Source organism: Nomascus leucogenys, chromosome 12, assembly GCF_006542625.1.
Source record: "Nomascus leucogenys isolate Asia chromosome 12, Asia_NLE_v1, whole genome shotgun sequence".
Taxonomy (NCBI): Eukaryota; Metazoa; Chordata; class Mammalia; order Primates; family Hylobatidae; genus Nomascus; species Nomascus leucogenys.
In genome coordinates, this window is record NC_044392.1 from 58,027,699 (window position 1) to 58,047,011 (window position 19,313).

Here is a 19,313-nt window from a genome sequence, read left to right on the forward strand (position 1 = left end):
CCACTACACAGACCCTTCATGTGCTTGCCAAGAATACTGCAGTATAGTGGAGGCAAGGAGGCCCCCAGAAGCTTACTGCCTCAGTCAGATCTCTGGATCTCTTCACTGAAAACATTCCAGCGCATTTGTTTCACAAAAAAATTCCCAGGCCCAACCTGGTCTTATCAACTCTCCGGGTATAGGGCTCAGTAATCTATATTTTTAAAAGCAACCTAGATGCTCCTAATATATAGCCAAGTGTGAAATCACTGCCCAGGACACCTAGCAATGCTCTTATAACTACTTAGTATGACGGAATTTTCTGTCCACAAGATTTTTTGAACATATGAAATATAACTTGCTTTAAACAAAATTCATGAACCATAGAATTATTTTAAAATGCTAGCTTCCCTAGTATACTTACATTGCTTTGATTCACACACACATTTTTAGAAATGTACTATCGCTGGGCACAGTCAAGGCCACTTCTTTATAGCCTCAACCCAAATTCTTAAGGTCAGTCAGTCAGAAAGGGAAAATATCCCCAGGCATAACCACTATACCTTTAAAGTATCAACATAGAAAATTTTCACAGTACAGTCCAGCAAAGACACAGCCAATAGCTTTTGATTGGGAGAGTAACTGACACACAGAACATCTTCATCCAGTTGCAACGTTCGGGTTTGCTTCACAGAAAGTCTAGCACCACAAAAAACATCAAGAAAAATATAAATGAGTATACAAATTCAGACAAATCTTAACTCTTTAGAGCACAACAAATGATATAATATGTTGAAAGGCCATTCAATAGCTCCCCATTTTCACTCCAAAAAATGGACACAAAAAATGTCTACTCACCTCTTTTGGGTACTATTTTCATCTTTCACTAACTCAAAATCCCAGAATTTGACAGATTTATCTGCACCACCTGTCACAAAGCCACGCTGAAAATCAAATGAAATTTCAATTAAAAACTATTTTAGCATAAAAACTTTGCTATGAAGATACATTTTAAAAGTCTAAGAGAGTATTTTTATTTAATGTCATAGGATAAAAATTAAGAAAAATGTGGTTCTCCCTAGCTCCTTTCACTGCTCTTTTGGGTCTGCTGCCACAAACCTTATGTGAAAATTCCTACCATCGACTAACATAGGCAGAAATCATAACTAATGAAAAGTTCTAGTGATACTATTATCTAGCATCAAGAAGAAACAAAATCTCTCAGTAAACTAGTTTGAAAAATATATATAGAATGGATAATCTAGGTTTGTTTAAAGTATTCACCTCAGAAGGATATAAATTTAGTCCTGCAATGTCCCTGCTTAAAATATTTTTGAAGCTGTTTTCCATTACCAAGAAAATTAGTCTCATTACATGGTAGTGTTAGTGTAAAGTACATAGAACACTGGATCTCAAGTGTCTGTACTGCCACCTCATAGATTTATAACACAGGAAACAACCTTTCCGTAATCCCTAGTTTTGTTGAAAAAAAGACCACACAGTTTATGGAAAAGATAGGACACTCTACAAATGCAAGATTTATTACTATTTTAGACTCACAGCTGTTTTGTTTGGACCCCAAGTGCTATTAAACACTCTAAACTTCAGAGATTTTTTCCAAAACTAAGATCTACTTTCAATGGATGAAAATTGTCTACCACTGAGAATATTTAAATAAATGGGCCAAAATTTCTTAAGGTGTTGTCAAAAAAATATCTCAAGATTTTCTAAGCAACAGCACCATTACTAGAATAAGCATACTTTTGCCAGGAACTGCTCTGAAGGTGAGCACATATTTATTGACTTGTAAGGGCTGACATACTTGCTAAAACTACTAAGCTTATACAGTCATAGATGTTTGGGAAAAAAGGGGGAGCAGCAAAGTCTATTCAGTTCTCTGCATCGTGTTGCCCAAGAGAATATTCCCCTTAAGAAGTATTACAAAACATTGGCAAAAAAAATCATGAGGGTAAGCAATTTGATGTCATGTTGCTGATAAGCAAAAGTAGCCAAACAAGATTTCATTTCATAATGACAGCTGGTCATTGATAAGAAGGCATCATATACGAACACTAAAGATTAGACCAAAAAAAAAAAAAAAAAAAAAAACTCAGGCTTTCTTTAAAGAAAACCTGAGAGAAATCAGGGTAGTCAGAGGGCTGAAGTCCAGGGCTTTAAAATCTGGTTTAGTTACCTGATCTGGAGAGAGGGACATGGACCATAAAGCTCCATCATGTGCGTCTATTGTCTCCAGCAGATTCCCTGAAGCCAAGTCATAAAGCTGCAGCTTCCCTGTCTGGGAAGACACAAAATGAGCATAGCTCCAGTGAACATACCTACAACCTCCATGATTCATGCCTGCACAATTTAGAAAAGACTTCATAACCAAGCTGCAAAAATGTGATCCATTGCTTAGGAAATGGATCCCACATTCCATGTTCTGTATTTCCTATCTGATTAAATACTATTAAATGCCCTACTGATGTGCTGAGTTAACCTTGGCAGGGCTGCCATACTGTACAAGTATGGAAGAATACCATCATGCAGTACTGGACGCATTACCTTCATTGGTTACAAAACTTCAAAAGGAAAATATCATGACCATAGGCAAATCAGAATAAACACAATAGCAAATGCAAACCTAAAAGCCTTTAAAGTTTAGCCAATCCTTTAAGTGAATGATCCTTTACAGTTATTGGCTTAACCAACTCTTTTCCATCTGCTTTTAGTTTCCTCCTCTGCAATACATTGACAATAAGAAATGGGATCTACCTACAACACTAAGGAAGGCAGTGAATTTTAAAAAAAATCATAATGGCATAGAAAGCAATCACTCTAAAATTCCTATTTAGAGGTATGTATATGCCATAGTCACGGTGTCAGCATGTAACACACACAGAGGCAAAGCCTGCTTTACGATGAGCTTCTGCACAATGTGGTACAGACAGCATAAGCTAGAAGACTTGAGTACCAGGTCTGCTTTGTGCCCATTGGTAAATTCATCTCCATGAACCTAGTTTTTCATCTGTAAAATGAAATTTATATCACCAATGTTTCAAAGACGTTGTCAGGATTAAATGAGATAATGTACATTAACTGCCTAGCACAGCCAGTAAGCCAGAGATTGCATTTTAGTCACATGGGTAGTCTTAAGCAATTAAAAAACTACTTTCCCAACAGCAAATCAGAGATGGACATTTGTTGAACGAATGAGTGAAAAAGGAAGGAAAGTTTTGAGATGTGAATACTGTTTCCTGGCATTGTTCCTAAAATCTCTCCAGCCTATATTTTTTTGTTGAGCAAGAAATATACATTGTGATCCATACATGTGTAATAAAACTCATGTACATATGGCTTTGTTTTATGGGAATAATAATGACAAATACTTGCAAAGCACTTTTCAAAACACTCCATAGACCTTGTTCCATTTTATTCTCACTACTGGTACAATCATTACTGCTATGTCTGCTACTAGCTCTATTATCTATTAGTTATTCGCTGCAGGCTAGTTTCTCTGCTAACAGTTTTGCATACTTCATCTCTGTGAAATGGGTCAGTAACATCATTTTCCACGAGAACACCAAGACTAACAGGGTTAAGGTCACATAGCTAGTAAGTGCCAGAGGCTGGTACCAGTCCATCTGGTACGAAAGCTGCTGCCAAAAAGCAAATGTCGTCATCTCATAATATAAAGAAACAAACTATAAGCAGTTATGTGACTTGCTCCAAATTACTCATTTTTTTTTTTTTTTTTTGAGATGGAGTCTTGGTCTGTCGCCCAGGCTGGAGTGCAGTGGTATGATCTCGGCTCACTGCAAGCTCCGCCTCCCGGGTTCACACCATTCTCCTGCCTCAGCCTCCAGAGTAGCTGGGACTACAGGCGCCTGTCACCACACCCGGCTAATTTTTTGTATTTTTAGTAGAGACAGGGTTTCACCATGTTAGCCAGGATGGTCTTGATCTCCTGACCTCGTGATCTGCCCGCCTCGGCCTCCCAAAGTGCTGGGATTACAGGTGTGAGCCATTGTGCCCAGCCCAAATTACCCATTTCTAAAGGGCAGAAACTAAATCCAAATCCATGTCTGCTTATTTCCACATGGTTGTCTCCCAATCTGACCAGCACCTAGGAACGAGGACTTGATCAGCTTGTCTTTACTGAATGCTTCTGTCTGCCAAGCATATTAGGTACTTAATATATTTAATTATTACCCTTAATATATTTTATCATTAATTAAAACACAATTACATATGCACTCATAAAAAGACACATGAAAGGATGATCACCAAAATGTTAATGGTAGTTATCTCAGGGTTGTGATTTTAATTTTCTTCTTCATAATTTTTAAAAAATAAAGTAAAACTTCAGTAAACAAAATATGTAATAAACTAACATCCTCCCAGATTACTCAGCTCCAGTACATTTCCAATATGCTAAAAAGAAGAACCAGATTTCTTAACTTTATGAATTTTGCATAGAAAAGATCCAGATAGCCCAGAAAAAGTCTCCATTTACCTTTGTTCCTATGATCACCTGTCTATCACCAGGTACAAAGAATGAGCAAAGTGCATATTCACAGGTCATTGTGCGAATACACTGCAGTGTAGACCTATGAGAAAGAAAACATAAAGAACTCATGTTAAGAGAATCTGCATCCCCATTTTAGAGGTCAGTGTGTAGGTTTCAACGCACTTACTCAGATCAATATAAAAGTCTTAAAAACCCTTGACTCACACACAATTATAGTCATGGGAGAAAATACTAAAAAGCACCAAACTTTGTTTACTTTATAAGGCCTCCAAATCCTAAGGAACAGAAATCATACAAAAGCAGAGCAGAAAAGTGTCTGCTGGGCTCCACGGAGTCCAATCTGCCATTACCAAGAAGTGAGTGAGTCTGAAGGATTACAAGTCAAATTAGTACATCATTACATATCCCTACATTTTTTATAGGACCACAAACATTCATTAATTAATCAAATATATATCAAATGTCCACTTAACAAACATTTACTGAATGCCCACCAGGTACTGTTCTAGGTGCTGGAGATACAACAGTGGATGAAACAGCAGAGGTTCCTAATCTCATAAAGGTTAATATTCTTTGGGAATAATAAATATGTAAATACTTGGTATGTCAGATGATAGGCACTATAGATAAACATAATGCTGGGAGAAGAGGATGAAGAGTGCAAGAAGTAGGGTAAGAATGATAGGACTGTCATCTGATAAGACACAGAAAAAGCTTATGGATAAATGGGGAAGATGGATTCAGGCAGAAAGAACAGGGAGCACAACAGCCATAAGAAAGGCATATTCTTGTTCTGTTGAAGGAATAGCAAGAAGGCCAGTGTGGCTCTAGTGGAGCACAAAAGAAGAGTAGTAAGAGATAAGGTGTGTAAGGTAGGTAGAGTGAGATGGAACTACTGGAAGTGATCTGACTCCCACTATAAAAAGATTACACTGGCTACTGTGTTGAGAACAGACTACAGAGGAGCAAGCAAGAAAGCAGGGACACCAGTCAGGGGGCTATTACAATAACCCAGATGAGAGATGACAGTGGTTTGAATGGGGTAGTGGCAGTGCAGGTGGTAAGATGAGGCTGGATTTGGGATCAGTTTTGAAGGTAGAGCTGATAGGATTTGTTAATAGATTGGATGAATATGGGATATGAAAATCAACAATGGGCTGGGTGCGGTAGCTCATGACTGTAATCCCAGCACTTTGGGAGACCGAGATGGGTGGATCACTTGAGGTCAGGAGTTTGAGGCCAACATGGTAAAACTCTGTCTTTACTAAAAATACAAAAATTAGCCAAGCGTGGTGGCACACGCCTGTAATCCCAGCTACTCGGGAGGCTGACACAGGAAAACCACTTGAACCCAGGAGGTGGAGGTTGCAGTGAGGCGAGATCACATCAGTGCACTCCAGCCTAGGCGACAGAGCAAGACTCTGTCTCAAAATAAATAAATAAATAAAAGAAAATCAAAAATGGCTACAAGGTTTAGACTACAACAACTGGTAGCAAGTAATCATTTAAGATAGGGAAGTCTGAAGGAATAGCAGGTGGGAAGATTTTTGGAGACATGAACATCGTAAGTTTGGTTTGGGACACATAAAAGTTTGAAATGCTTAATTAGACATCCAAGTGGTGACACAAAGTATTTGTACATATGAATTTGATGTTTAGGGAGGAGGTTAAAGCTGGATATAAATTTATGTGTCATCACACAGAGAAAGCTACATGACAGGAGATGACATAAAGTGAGTTTAGATAAACAAAAGGTCCAAAGACTCTGCCCTAAAGTACTCTAACACTTAGATGTCATAAAGATAAGAAAGATGGAGCGAAGACTGAGAATAAACAGACAGCAAGGGAAGGGGAAATAATGAAAGTCAAAGAGTGTGTCAAAGACAGAAAGTTATCAATTCAAGGGCAGAGCATAAAATAAAGCTTTTAGCTCAATGGTTTTGGAAACAAGATCACTGATGACAATGACTGTTTTGGTGAAACTGTTGGGACAAAAGCTTGATGGGAGACAGATGAAGACAGAATGGAGAAAACGAATCAGAGAATGGGGTAGTAACCGGAGAGCAATGCAGGGGTGAGAGAGGGTTATTATTTCCTTTAAGGTGGGAGATATGATCATTAGCTTCACAGTTTTGGAGGTATTTGATTTGACAACAGAAGCAAGGTATAAAACAGTCATCTAGGAAAGTAAAAGAAGGGTGAGAAATTAGGGTACAATTACTGGGCAGCAATAACAGCCTGCTTTTTATTAAGTTTAAAGAGTAGGTAGGATGGTTGTGTGTTTTTCTCTAGCCAAGTACAGTTACAAGCTCTAACATGGAATAAGCTTGCCTTTTTTTTTTTGCACCATATTTTAAAAGGCAACTTTTTCTTCTCTAAGCTCCACAGGCTAATGGCCCAAATGCACTAAAGATAATTGTATTTAGGGCCTTAAGAAGTTAATAACTAACCCTTAAGAGTACCAAAAAAATTAAAAGTAAAGAAATACTACTAACTACAGCTATATAAAACATCATTTCACGAACCTGTTCCATATTTTAACGGAATCAGCTGCAGCTGAAAGAACAGCAATATTGTCTGAGCTGAATGACAAAGTCCGCACATCACTGCGATGTCCCCCAATGGTGATTCTGCTTGTCCTGACAGGCTGAGAAGTAGGCAAGGATGGATTCAGTGAATACAATTCCACCAGGTTGTTCTGCAGCAGGAAGACAGCCTTTAATTCTCCTTGAGGTGAATGAATCAAGTCAAAGGATCTGCATAAGAAAATAATCATAAATGTTCTAGCTACCATCTTAGCTCACAAGGTTTCCTTTTCCCAGGAAAAGGCTTTACAATGTCCTCTATCTATATGAAGTTTGAATAACTATGAACAATTTTTCAAATAAGAGTGCCCTGAGGCTGGTTGCGGTGGCTCACGCCTGTAATCCCAGCACTTTGGGAGGCCGAGGCGGGTGGATCACTTGAGGTCAGAGGTTTGAGACCAGCCTGGCCAACGTGGCGAAACCCCGTCTCCATTAAAAATACAAAAATTAGCTGAGTGTGGTGGCACAAGCCTGTAATCCCAGCTACCGTGGAGGGTGAGGCAGGAGAATCGCTTGAACCTGAGAGACGGAGGTTGCACTGAGCCGAGATCATGCCACCGCACTCCAGCCTGGGCAACACAGCAAGACTCCATCTCAGAAAAAAAAAAAAAAAAAAAAGTCCTCCAAGTATTGAGTAGGAGCTAAGTAGGCTTTTAAGTAAAAAAAAAAAAAAAAAAACTAGGCTCAGATCCTGGTTCTGATACATACTTTGGTTTTGTGTATGTATTCTTTATAAGTGACCTTATATCCTTTCTGAACGTGGGACGCACTTTTCTTTTTCTTAAATCAGCCGCAGGAAAAGATAGTAAATGACTAGTTAAAAGGGTACTATAATAATCCAAATACGAGACAAAAAGTGGGCCCATGATTAGGACAACAGGAGCAGAGTGTGACACAGATGTCTCATGACCACCGTCTCCAAATATATAATTCATACAGACAGCTTACAAATAGCATGAAAAAGCCAATAATACTTGGTAGCTTACTATTTCTATAACTTCAGATAATTTATTTTTACTCACTTGATTTTGGCAGAAGTTTTGATATTAGTCACCCGCTGGATTTCATCTTGCAGACTCATTTCAACATTAACTTCAGGATCTTCCTCCTCTCCTTTGCAAGAATGTAATCTAGAGGGAAGAAAAAAAGTATATCATGCTCTTATTTTTCTAGAAGCAGCTTTGCTCTTGAGTTCAAATTCTGGCCCCTCGACCAACAAACTGTGATTCTGGAAAAGTCACTTAACCACATAGGATTACCATAATTAAACAACGTAGTATAAGTGGAAATGCTTTGTACACTACAATGTCATAAAGTATTATTTCACTTAATAGGTACCCTTAAGAAATGGATTCTGAATGCAATAGCCCATAAAATTTCTTGTAACAAGGTCCTTGTAATTCCAACTATTCCACTGAAATGTCTCTGGTTATTTTTCTAATTTCAGAACTTTTTAGAAAACTCATTAACCTGCACTTAACAATCCAACCATGTTAAATAAACCAGAATAGGTCTCAAAAGATTTACCAAATCAGATGATTTTCTGTCTCTCTGAGACTTGACGAATTTGGGTTATCGGTACCTCACAAGTTCTTCTTTAACTTTTAATGGTAATTGGTAAGAGAGTAAATATGAAAGAAGCCAGTCTTTTCAGTAACATGGGGCCTACCCAGGATACTTCATTATTAATATAAGTATTAAGAAAACATACTTTGCTTTCTTTCTAGCTTTCTTCATCTTCTTATCCATTTTCTTCTGAATTTCCTCTTTGGAAAGGATACAAAACAATTCTAGCACAGAATCAGTTCCCTAGAAAGGCAAAAGGTTAATGTGAGTCAAGGAGAAGTAATTTGTAATTTATCTAATTCTCAATTAAAAGTAAACAACAATATTTATTTTTCTTCCCTTAGTAGTTGTATTACCTTGGACAACTTAATCTCTCTGGGTTTGCTATCTCATCTGTAAAATGAGGATACCACCTTCTACTTGTAGCATTGCTCTGAAGGCTAAACAAGAAGTTAAATGCTCTTAAATTGCTTAGAAAAGCAAGCATTTAATAAATGGTTGCTAATAATAATATTGGTGCAAAAGTAATGGCGATTATTACTTTTTAAATGGCAAAAACCACAATTACTTTTCCACCAACATAACAGTAATATTTTTGTTGTTATGCTAATAAAGCTAGAGATTATAGGTCCATACAGTACCAGATAATGAAATATTAACATGCGTCAAGAAAAAGTCATGTTTAAATTGAATATGAAAGAATGAGCGTTTGGAAGGAACAGCCTAGTCCTTGTTATTTTCTCCTAAGTATGGTACTCACATGGCAAGCAAGAATCCTGCCTGTCTTGTCGACTGCAAGGTTTACAACTCTGTCTCTTCCTTCCCGCATTATGGAACCACCTTTTCTGCATGAAAGGATTCGCTACAGAAGAAGCAAGAGCAGATGAAGGTTAGATGTAAGTTCCGCTGCTTTTGAAAAAAATATAATTCTAATAAGTGCAAGTGACAAAAATATTCCCTGAAGTGATGATTCCCTAAAAATCTGCAATTCTTACTTTCCCACTATTAGACACAATTAAACTTAAGAAACGAAAATGAATTACATCCTTGGGGGCTTCATCCGTCTCAAAGGCACCATCCTCTGCCTCAAGAGTATCTTGTATTCCAGGAGAAGATCCTTTGATTTTCTTGGGGTCTGGTTCTTCCGGGTCTTCAATCTGTTTTATAAAAATGAGAAAATAAAAGCTGAAATAGTATGTTCCAGGAGGCATTTTGTTGTTGTTGTTGGAGACAGTCTTACTCTGTCCCCCAGGCTGGAGTGCAATGGCATGATCACATCTCACTGCAGCCTTTATCTCCTGGGCTCAAGCCATCCTCCTACCTCAGCCTCCCAAATAGCTGAAACCACAGGCATGCACCACTGCGCCTGACTAATTTTTAAATTTTTTGTAGAGACAGGTTCTTGCCATATTGCCCAGGCTGGTCTCAAACTTGTGTGTGGATTCAAGTGGTCTTCCTGTCTCAGTCTCCCAAAGTACTGGGATTATAGGCATGAACCACTGTGCCTGGCCCAGGAGATAACTCTTAATCCTGAAGACTTAGAAATCTTTCTTAGAGCCAGTAATAGCTTCTAATCAGTGATCTCGCTTATCAAACCTCTTCAGTAGCAGGGCAGGTATCAGAACTTATTAAAAACTGACTACATAATATACAAACAAAATATTACTCATTATACCATCTCCAAAACCTTTCTATAGCATAAGGACTACTGTTTAGTGACAATGGTGAAAAAATAATGACCCCACTCTTCACTAACTTCAAAATTTTCTCTGTATTTAGGTGAAAGGCTGACCATATTATAGAACGAAAAATTCAAATTGGCATTAGGAATTGCAAAAGCATGGCAAGACAGGTTGATAACATTTTCTCCTTAAATAAAGAAAAGATAACCCCTACCCTACTAATGTAACTCCCATCGAAATGGCTGCTGGACACAGCACATACCGAAATTCAGCTAAACCTGAGGTCTGCAAGCTTTTCTTCTACGTAAATTCTTTCAATGTCTAAGAAAAAGTTATAGATCTTTTCAGAATATACATATTTATAAACATAAAATTCTACATATATGTTTGAGGGGAAAGGTTCACAGATATTCTGAAGGCCATCCATGGACACCCAAAGGTCCAAGAATATCTGATTGAGAGTGCCACAAACTAAAACATTAGTATTACCAGAAGCTGTAAGCCTAAAGCTAACCTGAGCTCAAATAAATGAGGATAATGAGCACATAAGGAAGAAAAGCTTTTTTAGGTGTTGCAGGTTATTGGTGTGATAGAACTCCTTCTAATATGACGTGAAGTGCTCAATAATTACATCTGATTCTAAATCCAAGGTGCTTATGAAACTTCTAAACATATTGCCCATGATTTTAAGAAGTAATTACCTCTTGCAGGTAAGCTATGTCCCATACCCTCAGTTCACTGTCTGAGGCCCCAGTGATGAGTCGCTTTTCTTCTGACACCAGAACCAACCCCCATACCTATAGAATATAAAAAGATTTGAGTAATGTGATTTTCAAGAGATTCCAGGTAGCATAATATGACGTTCCAAAAGTCTAAGTTACACCGTAGTGAAATGTCTTTAGCACTTTAAAGGCAAAGAAAAGGCATATCAACAACCCTTTCAAAATGCACTAAGAGAAATCTCACTTTTACGGAGAAAAAAATGGCCTGCGGTGAAATTGTTACTTTTGTGATACTAGGAGTTTGTCTCTAACCTCCTATAATCAAATTAAGATAATGGTTGTTCAGCATAAATCTTAACTAGAATCCACTCAAATGATGATTTTAAGTCTTCTATTTCTTTGCTTTTAGCAGTGCCTAGCAAATAAAAGGTACCCCACTAATGTCCATTGCATAACTTTCAGCTTCAAGTATCCAGGAATTAAATAATGAAAATAATACTGTTGCAAATCAACACAAAGAATTTAATCTTCTTGTCATTAATTCTAGGTATTACCTTCCTGAATGCCTGATATGAATAAAGCATGAATATATGCAAAGACATATAAAAAACAGTCCCTGAACTCAACTGAATAGATCTGTGTTCAAGTAACTATTATAACAGCTACCATGTGCTGCTTACCTGTCAGTAAGCTAGGTGCTGCACATATAATATCATTAAACTTCCCTACATTCATAAAAGTAGACACTTATTCTTTAGAAATGATGAAACTCAGGAATTAAAAACCACGCAAGGCCAATTTTTACTACATGTCAGAGCAGCAGTATCTGCTCCAATGGCTGGCATTGCTTCCATCAAACCAGCCTCACTGTCCCTCAAGATGGCATATGATAATTACTGTGTGCAGTAAAAACAAAGAGCCATGAAAGGGGAAGAGAAGAAACCACCTTTTCCCTTTTGCCTTCCCATTATTTCCCTGGGCCCATGACCCTACACATACCTCAGTCCGGTGGCCAACCATTGTTTTAAAGCAGTGCTGAGTATCAAGGTCCCACCATTTCACCATGGTATCTTTCCCACTAAAAGAAGAAACAGGAAAAAAAATATATACCTTGTTTAGGAAAACTCATTCAATGAATAGGGAGATCCAAAACTCACTGTTGCTTTAAAAGGAACATACACTTCAATAATGTCCAAAGCTCTGATTCCCTCTGATCTTACTTTTGAAAAGCAAAGAATCCTAACTTTCCTTGTAGTTATTCCTGTGCAGAAAATAAAATGTTCCACCTATAAGCACAAGAATGAGTTTAGATGCAGAGTACCAAAGAATACAGAATTTGATCTATCATGCCTTCCTCCTATCATTTCCATCATCATAGCATTGGCATTCCCTCGGATAATCTACCATGGAAACATCTTAGACCTCTCCCACTCCCTTGTCTTCCTATCCAGTTAGTCTCTTGTCCTCAAAATGCCTCCTCTGTGAAGTTTCTAAGTATTGACTCCTTGTAGTCCATTTCTGTACACTAACCTGAACTTAAGTCCTACTACCTAGATTATTTTAACAGCTTCTCATTTGGTCTCTTTGTCCATTGCTGTTCTCTCATCCCATCCAATGTGCAATTGTCAGATAACCTTAATTTTTAATATTTGCACTAGCTCAATGTTCCCTGTAGAATCAAAATCAGGCTCTTTGGCAACATTCTCAAAATTTCCCATTTATTTGTTCTTAACCCCCTAAATATAACCTCTCCCAGCCAATGGCCTCTACTACTCCTGCTCAAACACCTCTTCCCTACCTCCTCACTACATAAATCTAATATAATCCTCCTTCATGAGCAAACTGGAAAAAAACACCCCTCAAAAACCTGATTTACAAAGTCCATCCCATATAACCCCACCTTACAGTGTTATTTCTTTTCCTTTATATTCCCTAAGCTGTAATATATATATTTTTTATTAGAACTATAGAATCATTCTCTCATAGAACCTGTGTTATCTGAACAAGACACTATTTACCTGTATCCTATCCCACAAAAACAAATCCACCATTGGTAAAGCATTTAGTGCTCACAGCTTTTTCGAGTCATTACTATGGTCCCTCTAATTAATGCCTGGCAAACCTTGGTATCCCAGCTTTTACTAGGTGGCCATTCTTTAGGAATATTCACTATTATATTAGGTTGAACAATATAAAATTGTTGATATTTGATGATTTTTTATGTACACAAATAAAAATTTCAAATGGTTCATCCTAATAGGTGTTCAGAAGGCCTATGAAGTACAGTACATCTCTCCTCAAAAGGCAAGCCGAATTTAACACCTGGTATTCATATCTTCCCTCTGCTCCATATTCTGATTCCTGGCTTTCTAGAGATCTAGAAGATAGAAAAAGCTCATTCTATAATGAGTTTCAAAAGGCTAAGAAACACGGAAAAACTGATATCAAGAGAAAAGAATGACAAATTAGAAAAATGATTTTAAAAATAATATAACTTTGGATAGCTCTACGATACTACTTAGAAGAAATGGAAAGAAGGAAAGCAGGAGAACAGGAGAGAAAACTAATGCATAAGCATGAGCACACTGCTCATGAGAGAAATGAGTGAGGAATAAAGCAAATTCTCTCTTCCTAGAAAATAACTGGAAATTAAACCATTATTTCTTTACCTAGTAACTAGCAGGTTCTTTTCTCGTAGAAACAATGCTTGTGTGATGGCATCCTTGTGCCCCTTTAGACGGTACAGACCACTTTCATTGATCACATCCCATACAATAATATCTGTGTCCTAAAGGGATCAAATAATACAGATAAAAATAATTTTCTTTACCATATATGGCCCAACTTGACAAACAATGAGACTTAATTATTAAAAAGGCAATACACAGTCCTTACAGAAAATTTGGAAAGCATGGGGAAAGTACAGGGGAATAAACACCAGCCTTATTCCCACCATCCAGAAATAATCCCCAGATATTGTTATTGCTCTAGTCTTTATGTATAATCCAGGTTATTTTCCTATTAGAAAACTAAAATCATGCCATTCATATCATTTTACAACCTTTTCTTTATTCATTAAATATTATTTCCATTTCTTCCATGTTATTCCAGAGTGTTCACATTTTTAATGCTCAGGTAATAATTCTAAAGCAATAGCATAACTTATTTAAAAATTTTTCTGTTTTAGACATTTAGGTAGTTTCCAACTTTCTGCTGTTATAAATATGCAGAAGTGAACATTCTTATATACAAATTTTTGTATGTATCTCTGATTATAAAAAACTAAAATGAAAAGCTCTTGGGTTATATGATTGTTTATTTTTAAAGTTTTGGATTCATACCATCAAAATGATCTCCAGGTTGGGTAAATCTATAGAACCAGCAGGGATATGTATGACAAGGCCTGTTCCCCATTCATTTAACTCTATTATTAGTTTTCTCAAAAACTACTATGAATCTCATAAGTAAAAAATGTTCAGTCTTAATATTTAATTTACATTTATGAATACAAATGAGAAATATTTTACATGCTTTATGGTGATTATTGGCCATACTATCTCTTTTGAATTGCCAATTCATGTCTTTCTTTTGTCTATCATTCTTAGGGTGTCATCTCTTATTTGACTGTAAGTTATTAACAGATGAATGATACTAATCCTTTCTTTTTATATTGAAAATATTAAATATTTTAACTTTTTCAGTGTCCTCTGACTTGTTTTTAATGTACAAATGTTTCAAGTATTCCAATCTACCAACAGTTTCCTTTTTTAATTTATTTCTTTGCTAATACATTTAAAGTCCTTTTCTACTTTGCTATCGGATATTTACTTACATATTTTCTAGTTTACTTTAAAATGCTATTTTTTAATAGTTAAGTCTTTAATCTTTGTTTCATTTTGGTATACAGCATGAGGTAAAGCTTTAATTTAAAAATTTCCCCCAAATAGCCAATTGTCTAAGGACTGTTTTATAAGTAACCCATCATTTTTCTACTTATTAAAAACGTCATCTTTAAAATATACTAAGTAAGAATGTAATCATGGATGTGTTTCTGAGATTTCCATTTGGTTGCAATAATCTATTTTGCATTGATACTTGCATTGAAGTACCAGTATGATACTTGCATTGAAGTATCAATATGATACTTCTTAAATTATGGGTTTATATGACATTTTAATATCTAAAACTCCTGTTTTATTATTCTTTTCTTCCCAAATTTTGGTGTTTCCAATTCCTTTGCTTTTCCGTATTAGGTCATGTTCTAAGTAACAACTAAAACCTTTAAGATATCTATTTAAATATATCTGTATCTATATAAACGTATGTCTAAACATAGCTTTAGCTATATAAATCAATTAGAAAACACTACCATCTTTTCAATACCTTGTCTTCCCATTCAAGAACATGGATTATATCTCTATAAAAGTCTTCTATCCATTCTTCAGTAAAGTTTCATGGTATTTTTATGTCTGTTACTTAATCTGCTATGAATGGAATCTTTTATATTTTCTAACTCATGACTTTTGAGATATAGGAAATTCTACTGATTTTACAGAAGTCAATGGCAAATAATTATTATTTTGTCTCTTCTTTTCCGGTCTTTGTTTTCTTTCCTTATTTTACTGTTTTGTGTAGCACTTCCACAATAAGAGTTATCATGGCTCTCTTCATCTTATTCCTACGCTTGAGGCTTTTATCACAGAATATGACAAAATGAACAAAAGGAAACAAAATGAACCTCCCAATTCACACCCATCCTCCTTACTCTATTTCTACCATTATACTACTTTGTATATTGACAGCCCATTGTTTTACCTGACAATTTTTGTCAACAACTTGCTTCAGCATAAGCCTTACATTCCTTTAATAGATCAAAGCCTAGGCTGATTCAAAGGCTTACCTTGGACCCAGATGCCAGTCTGCCTCCTAGCTGATCATACTTCAAAGTAGTGATAGCTGCTTTGTGACCATTGAAGGTCACATTTCCTTCCCCACTCAGGAGACTGAAGATTCGGATCGACCCATCCTCATACCCAACAGCTAAGTGTAGCCCATCTGGGGAGGGGCATAAGCAAGTAACTTCTTGTTTAAGCCCCTGAAGGATAAGAATCTGAAATCATAAAAATTAAAAACAATGTAGAAGAGTTAAGCATGAACTCAAGGGAAAAGCATAGGAATACTCAGGCACAGTAAAATTACGAGCACTAATAATTCCAAATTACTCTTATGAATAAAAATGAAACTCCACAATCAATTTCAAGTTTTTTAATATGGAAATTAGTATTTGTACTAGGCAATGAAATATTTAAGAAAAGGCTTAATTATTTTCTCCAAAGCCCTACGTTGTTGTAATACATATAAAAACTCCCTAGGTAATAAAATAAATTTAATCCCTTTAATCTAAGTCTTAACCCTAGAACAACACTACGTGATTTTCAATAAAGGGTTATAAATTCCTTTAACTGAGACCCATTTTATAAGAAAACAATCTGCATGGCAAAGGGGTACTACAGTGGTTTTAGCCACAAAGGACTCTTGGTGGCAACAAGAATCAAAGTAGTAACTTGGGAATCACAAAATGAATGGACAATATCAAAATGCCTATATTTGGTTTGGCAAAAGTGGTAGGCTTAGGGAATTCAGTCACACAAAGTATCAAAGTCTACTTTAACAACACTTGGGCATTATCCATATTAGAAAACGATTCTGCCAACATAGACTCACCTTCCTTTTACATGCCTAATATTTTATAACCAGCTATAAGCATAAGTCGAGCTTGAAAAATAGAATTGGTAGAGAAAAAATACATCAGGAATAAATAATTACTACAAATAATGACCTGTAAATATTCCAGCAAATAGACATCTAAGAAATAAGCTTCTATTTCATTGTGGTTTTCAGAATTTAGTGGAGAAGAACACAAAGGAACTTGATGCTTGGCTAGCTAGACCTAAAGGAAAAAGATTTCTCTTCTAAGGGCACACACACACACAAAAAAACCTCATGATAAATAAATCAGAGCTCCCCCAGTTCTACTACCTCTCCATCCTCAAGTACCAATAAATCAGTATCAAACTGGTCATTTTAGGCTCACCTTCTCTCCTTTCCTTAAGTCCCAGATGAAAACGTGTTCACAAGCTGGTACTGCCACATAACGTCCTTTCTCACCACGAAGTGTCACAAAGACAATATTACCTTTTTGGCTGCCGATAACACCAAAGACCGCACTAGCAACATAGCGTAGGTACTGCTTGGTGAGCCCCATGTTATGATGTCTGATACCACAGGTGAGGCAATCTGTGCATATAAACAAAGAAAACTCAGCTCCTTGGGTGCCTTGGTTCTACTAGGTTAGTAAACACCAACTGTTTTTTGTTTTTGAGACAGTCTCACTCTGTCGCCCAGGCTGGAGTGCAGTGGCGGGATCCTGGCTTACAACAGACTCCGCCTCCTAGGTTCAAGCGATTCTCCTGCCTCAGCCTCCCAAGTAGCTGGGACTACAGGCATGTGCCACTATACCCGGCTAATTTTTGTATTTTTTATTTTTTATTTTTTTAGTAGAGATGGGGTTTCACCATATTGGCCAGGCTCGTCTCGAATGCCTGACCTCAAGTGATCCATCCGCCTTGGCCTCCCAAAGTGCTGGAATTACAGGTGTGAGCCACTGTGCCAGAACACCACCAACTGTTTATCATGTCATTAAAAGCATGTAACTTGTGACTTCTTAATCTTTATTTACTCTGAATGAATCATTGACCTAAAATACCTGGACATCTTCATTTTTTATTCACTGTTGACTCAATATAATCCCTCATTCCTCAAGTTCCAAATTAGTCACATTGTCATGCCCACCTCATGCATATCTGACATTATAGGCTCAATACAGCTAAACTAATTTACTTCTGCCCATTCAACCAGCATCAAAGCTTTTACACACAGATTGGCAGTCTGAGACTGAACAAATTTTTCAGTGAATATCTATTGAAAACCTACCAATTAGACAGGCACCATTCTAGACACTGGAAATACACTATTAATAAGGCAAAATCCCTAACCTCATGGTACTTACCTTCTCATACAGTGGTTCTCTAACTCAAGTATACATCCAAATCACCTGGAGGGCTTATGAAACCATTGCTAGAAAACACCATCTCATCTCTTCTCCCAGCACTTGTTTCTGATTTTGTAAGTCTGAGGTAGGGCCTAGAATTTTTCATTTCCAACAAGTTTCCAAGTGATGCTGCTATTGCAGTTCTTGGACCACACTTTGAGAACTACTAGTCCATGAAAGTCTGTCCTTCATTTCAGAATCAGAAAAGCCACTTACCCTTGGCATAGAAAATGGTTGAGCAACTTGGCACACTATTTTTGGAAAGATGCCATAATTTCTGCACTTTTATTAAATTCACTGAAAATCCATAATCCACTGGTTATTTATAAAAGGGACAAGAGGCGAATGAAGGAGATAACAAATCAGTCCCATCTGTTATTTACATGGAAGAGTAAAAAGTATCCCCAAAAAACACCCATGCAACTTAAAACATACAAAAATAAAGAAGTTACAGTCTTTTATGAGGAGCTGTTTCTTTTTGCTATTGTTTTTTGTTTCTTTGGTTGGTTGGTTTAACTCTACAGGGTCTTTCTAATTATCAAATGCTGTTTTAGTCTAACAAAAAAAAAATTCAATCTCAACTCTCTGATAATATTTTCTGATAATAATCACTTACTGGCCTCATTGCTTCTCTCACAGGAACAAACATAAAGCCAATTTAAAATCAATGAAAGATAAAGTCAACATGATGATAATGCTCTTAGCCTAGGCCATTTGAGTAATTCTTTCACAAGTCCTCTTATTCCTCCAGATTCTGTAGTTGTTCCTTATGTTTGTCTGTCTTTGGCCATCTACCACCTCCTTCTATAGTATTTTCCTTGGAGAATTCATATAGCATGCCTAGGTCCAGGGACTCCCATCTGTCTATTTCCAGTCCTGTCCACCTACATGAATACTAATTATAGAGTTTCCAATATTTACTGAACATCTCCACTTGAATACCTTATAGTTTCACATTTAACATGTCTATAACCAAGCCTACCTTACTTCTGGTACCCCTCTCTTTTTTTCTGACACTAAGACACAATTTTCCCAGCTCTTCAGGCTCAAAACCATTTAATAACCTTTGAATCATAATAAAAAATATTATTATAGCAGCCAAGACTTAGAGAGTGCTTACGCTATAGTAACTGATAACAT

The 19,313-nt window shown here is 36.7% G+C and overlaps 1 protein-coding gene across 2 annotated transcripts in view; it reads right to left on the reverse strand.

Annotated features, from left to right (window-relative positions):
* Window positions 1–19,313, reverse strand: part of WDR3 (WD repeat domain 3) — a 30,229-nt gene that overhangs the window by 9,315 nt on the left and 1,601 nt on the right. For both annotated transcript variants that reach the window (XM_003268054.3, XM_030824768.1), the window contains exons 2-15: window positions 17,157–17,359; window positions 15,963–16,172; window positions 13,732–13,850; window positions 12,062–12,140; window positions 11,042–11,137; window positions 9,702–9,815; window positions 9,419–9,520; window positions 8,804–8,901; window positions 8,115–8,222; window positions 7,033–7,263; window positions 4,493–4,586; window positions 2,174–2,275; window positions 838–923; window positions 543–678 (exon numbers count right to left, since the gene is read on the reverse strand). In XM_003268054.3, coding sequence (XP_003268102.2) covers window positions 543–678; window positions 838–923; window positions 2,174–2,275; window positions 4,493–4,586; window positions 7,033–7,263; window positions 8,115–8,222; window positions 8,804–8,901; window positions 9,419–9,520; window positions 9,702–9,815; window positions 11,042–11,137; window positions 12,062–12,140; window positions 13,732–13,850; window positions 15,963–16,172; window positions 17,157–17,327 — 1,746 coding nt within the window. In that variant the 5' untranslated portion in view covers window positions 17,328–17,359. The remainder of the gene's footprint in view (window positions 1–542; window positions 679–837; window positions 924–2,173; window positions 2,276–4,492; window positions 4,587–7,032; window positions 7,264–8,114; window positions 8,223–8,803; window positions 8,902–9,418; window positions 9,521–9,701; window positions 9,816–11,041; window positions 11,138–12,061; window positions 12,141–13,731; window positions 13,851–15,962; window positions 16,173–17,156; window positions 17,360–19,313) is intronic.